This window comes from Corapipo altera, unplaced genomic scaffold (genome assembly GCF_003945725.1).
Source record: "Corapipo altera isolate COAL_440 unplaced genomic scaffold, ASM394572v1 285, whole genome shotgun sequence".
Taxonomy (NCBI): Eukaryota; Metazoa; Chordata; class Aves; order Passeriformes; family Pipridae; genus Corapipo; species Corapipo altera.
The window spans coordinates 66,503-69,169 of NW_020885135.1; the positions used below are offsets into that span (position 1 = coordinate 66,503).

General features: G+C 60.0%; 2 protein-coding genes across 2 annotated transcripts in view; one reads left to right on the top strand and one right to left on the bottom strand.

Moving 5' to 3' along the window:
• Nucleotides 1-2,667, top strand: part of CHCHD5 (coiled-coil-helix-coiled-coil-helix domain containing 5) — an 8,998-nt gene that overhangs the window by 5,991 nt on the left and 340 nt on the right. The gene's annotated exons all lie outside the window — the stretch shown is intronic.
• LOC113960502 (LIM homeobox transcription factor 1-beta-like) overlaps nucleotides 1-2,667 on the bottom strand; it is a 16,766-nt gene that overhangs the window by 1,001 nt on the left and 13,098 nt on the right. The window contains exons 4-7 of the mRNA XM_027670107.1: nucleotides 2,433-2,590; nucleotides 2,160-2,237; nucleotides 1,937-2,066; nucleotides 965-1,123 (exon numbers count right to left, since the gene is read on the bottom strand). Of these exons, the coding sequence (XP_027525908.1) occupies nucleotides 965-1,123; nucleotides 1,937-2,066; nucleotides 2,160-2,237; nucleotides 2,433-2,590 (525 nt within the window). The remainder of the gene's footprint in view (nucleotides 1-964; nucleotides 1,124-1,936; nucleotides 2,067-2,159; nucleotides 2,238-2,432; nucleotides 2,591-2,667) is intronic.

Genomic DNA, 2,667 nt, shown 5'->3' on the forward strand with positions numbered 1-2,667 from the left:
CCCATCCCATCCCATCCCATCCCATCCCATCCCATCCCATCCCATCCCTATCCCTCTTCTCCCCCTGCCCAGGGCTCCTCCCCAGCTCCATATCCCACTGGATCTCATATCCCAGTGGATCCCGTATCCTGTTGTATCCCATATCCCATTGTATCCCTGTGCATCCCAGTGTATCCCACTGTATCCCGGTGTGTCCCTGTGTGTCCCAGTGTATCCCTGTGCACCCCGCTGTATCCCGGTGTGTCCCGGTGTATCCCGCTGTATCCCAGTGTGTCCCGGTGTATCCCGCTGTATCCCGGTGTGTCCCGCTGTATCCCGGTGTGTCCCGGTGTGTCCCAGTGTATCCCGCTGTATCCCAGTGTATCCCGGTGTGTCCCGGTGTATCCCGGTGTGTCCCGGTGTGTCCCGCTGTATCCCAGTGTGTCCCAGTGTATCCCGGTGTATCCCGGTGTGTCCCGGTGTGTCCCGGTGTATCCCGGTGTGTCCCGCTGTATCCCGGTGTGTCCCGGTGTATCCCGGTGTATCCCGGTGTGTCCCGCTGTATCCCAGTGTGTCCCAGTGTATCCCGGTGTATCCCGGTGTGTCCCGGTGTGTCCCGGTGTATCCCGGTGTGTCCCGGTGTATCCCAGTGTGTCCCAGTGTATCCCGGTGTATCCCGGTGTGTCCCGGTGTGTCCCGGTGTATCCCAGTGTGTCCTGCTGTATCCCGGTGTGTCCCAGTGTATCTCGGTGTATCCCGGTGTGTCCCGGTGTGTCCCAGTGTATCCCGGTGTGTCCCGCTGTATCCCGGTGTGTCCCGGTGTATCCCGGTGTATCCCGGTGTATCCCGCTGTATCCCGGTGTGTCCCGCTGTATCCCGGTGTGTCCCGGTGTATCCCGCTGTATCCCGGTGTGTCCCGGTGTGTCCCGGTGTATCCCAGTGTATCCCGGTGTGTCCCGGCGTGTCCCGGCGCTCCCGGCGTTACCGTAGGGGTGCAGGTGTTCCGGGGGGAGCTGGGGGGGGGTCATTCCCGGCCGGAAGAGCTCCGGGCTCAGCCCGTTGTGCTCCAGGGGCAGGAGCGGCTGCGGCGGGAGGCGGGAATACGGCGCCAGGAGCCCCTCGAGGCCGGGCACGCTCGCGGCGTCTGCGGGCACCCAACGGGGCAGCGTCGCCATGGGGAGGGCACAGAGGGGTGTCGTGATAGTGGTGTCGTGATAGTGATGTCATGATAATGATATCACCAGAGTGATGTCGTGATAGTGATATCACCATAGTGATGTCGTGATAGTGATGTCATGATAGTGATGTCACCAGAGTGATGTCACCATAGTGATGTCATGATAGTGATGTTGTGATAGTGATGTTGTGATAGTGATATCACCATAGTGATGTCACCAGAGTGATGTCACCATAGTGAGGTCGTGATAGTGATGTTGTGATAGTGATATCACCATAGCGATGTCGTGATAGTGATGTCACCAGAGTGATATCACCATAGTGATGTCGTGGTAGTGATGTCACCAGAGTGATGTCACCATAGTGATGTCATCATAATGGTGTCACGATAGTGATGTCACGACAGTGCATTCCAGAGCCTAAAGGGGCTCCAGAGCAGGAGAGGGACTCGGGACAAGGGCTGGAAGGACGGGACACAGGGAATGGCTTCCCCCTGGAAAAGGGGGATTGAGGTGGAATTGGGGGAGGAATCCTTGGCTGGGAGGGCGGGGAGGGAATGGGATGGAATTCCCGGAGGAGCTGTGGCTGCCCCATCCCAGGAAGTGCCCAAGGCCAGGTTGGAGCTGCCTGGGCCCTGGAAAGTGTCCCTGCCTTTGGAATTCGGTGGGATAATGGGATGATTTAAGGTCCCTTCCCACCCAAACCACTCCACAATTCCATGAAACACATCCAAGCCGCTCCCTGCATCCCGGCTTTCTGCCCATTCCCAGTTTTCCCTCACCTTCACTGTCATCGTTGCTCTGCCGGCTGCTCCTCCCGGTCCCTCTCCCGCTTCCCAGCCGGGCATTCCCGAGCTGCTCCTGCTCCTGCTGCTGCTGCTGCTGCTGCTGCCTCCGGGCGATTTTCTTCATCTGGGAAAACACACGGACACGCCGGGAATTCGAGCCCTCGGAGCTCCGGGTGGGGGTTAAATCCCACCCCTGGAACGGGATCCGTTCCCTCACCTTGGCCCGTTGGTTCTGGAACCACACCTGGACCACCCGCACGGTCAATCCCGTCTCCGCCGCCAGCGTCTCCCTCACCTGGCCATGGGAAAGGGATAAATCGGGATTAAATCCCTCAGGGAAGGATCCCGGTGGTGGTTGGGCTCCAAAAAGAGCTCAGTTGGGATTAAATCCCACTGGGAACGATCCAAATCAACAGCTGGGCTCCAAAACGAGCTGGGTGGGACTCGGATCCCGGCGGGAAGGATCCCGGTGGGATTGGGGCACCGGTACCTTTCTGCAGGGCTTGGAGGACACCTCGAAGGAGGCCTTGAAGGCGCGGCGCTGTTGGGTGGTCAGGATGGTGCGCGGCCGCTTGGAGCGCTTGTGGTCTTTGCCGTCGTCGCCGCCTTTGCCGTGGGAGTGGGCGCCATCCTCGTCCTCGCTTTTCACTGCCGGGGAAGGGCGGGATCAGGGAACTGGGACAGGGATCCATCCCTGGGAGGGCTCAGGGACAGCTGGGACAGGG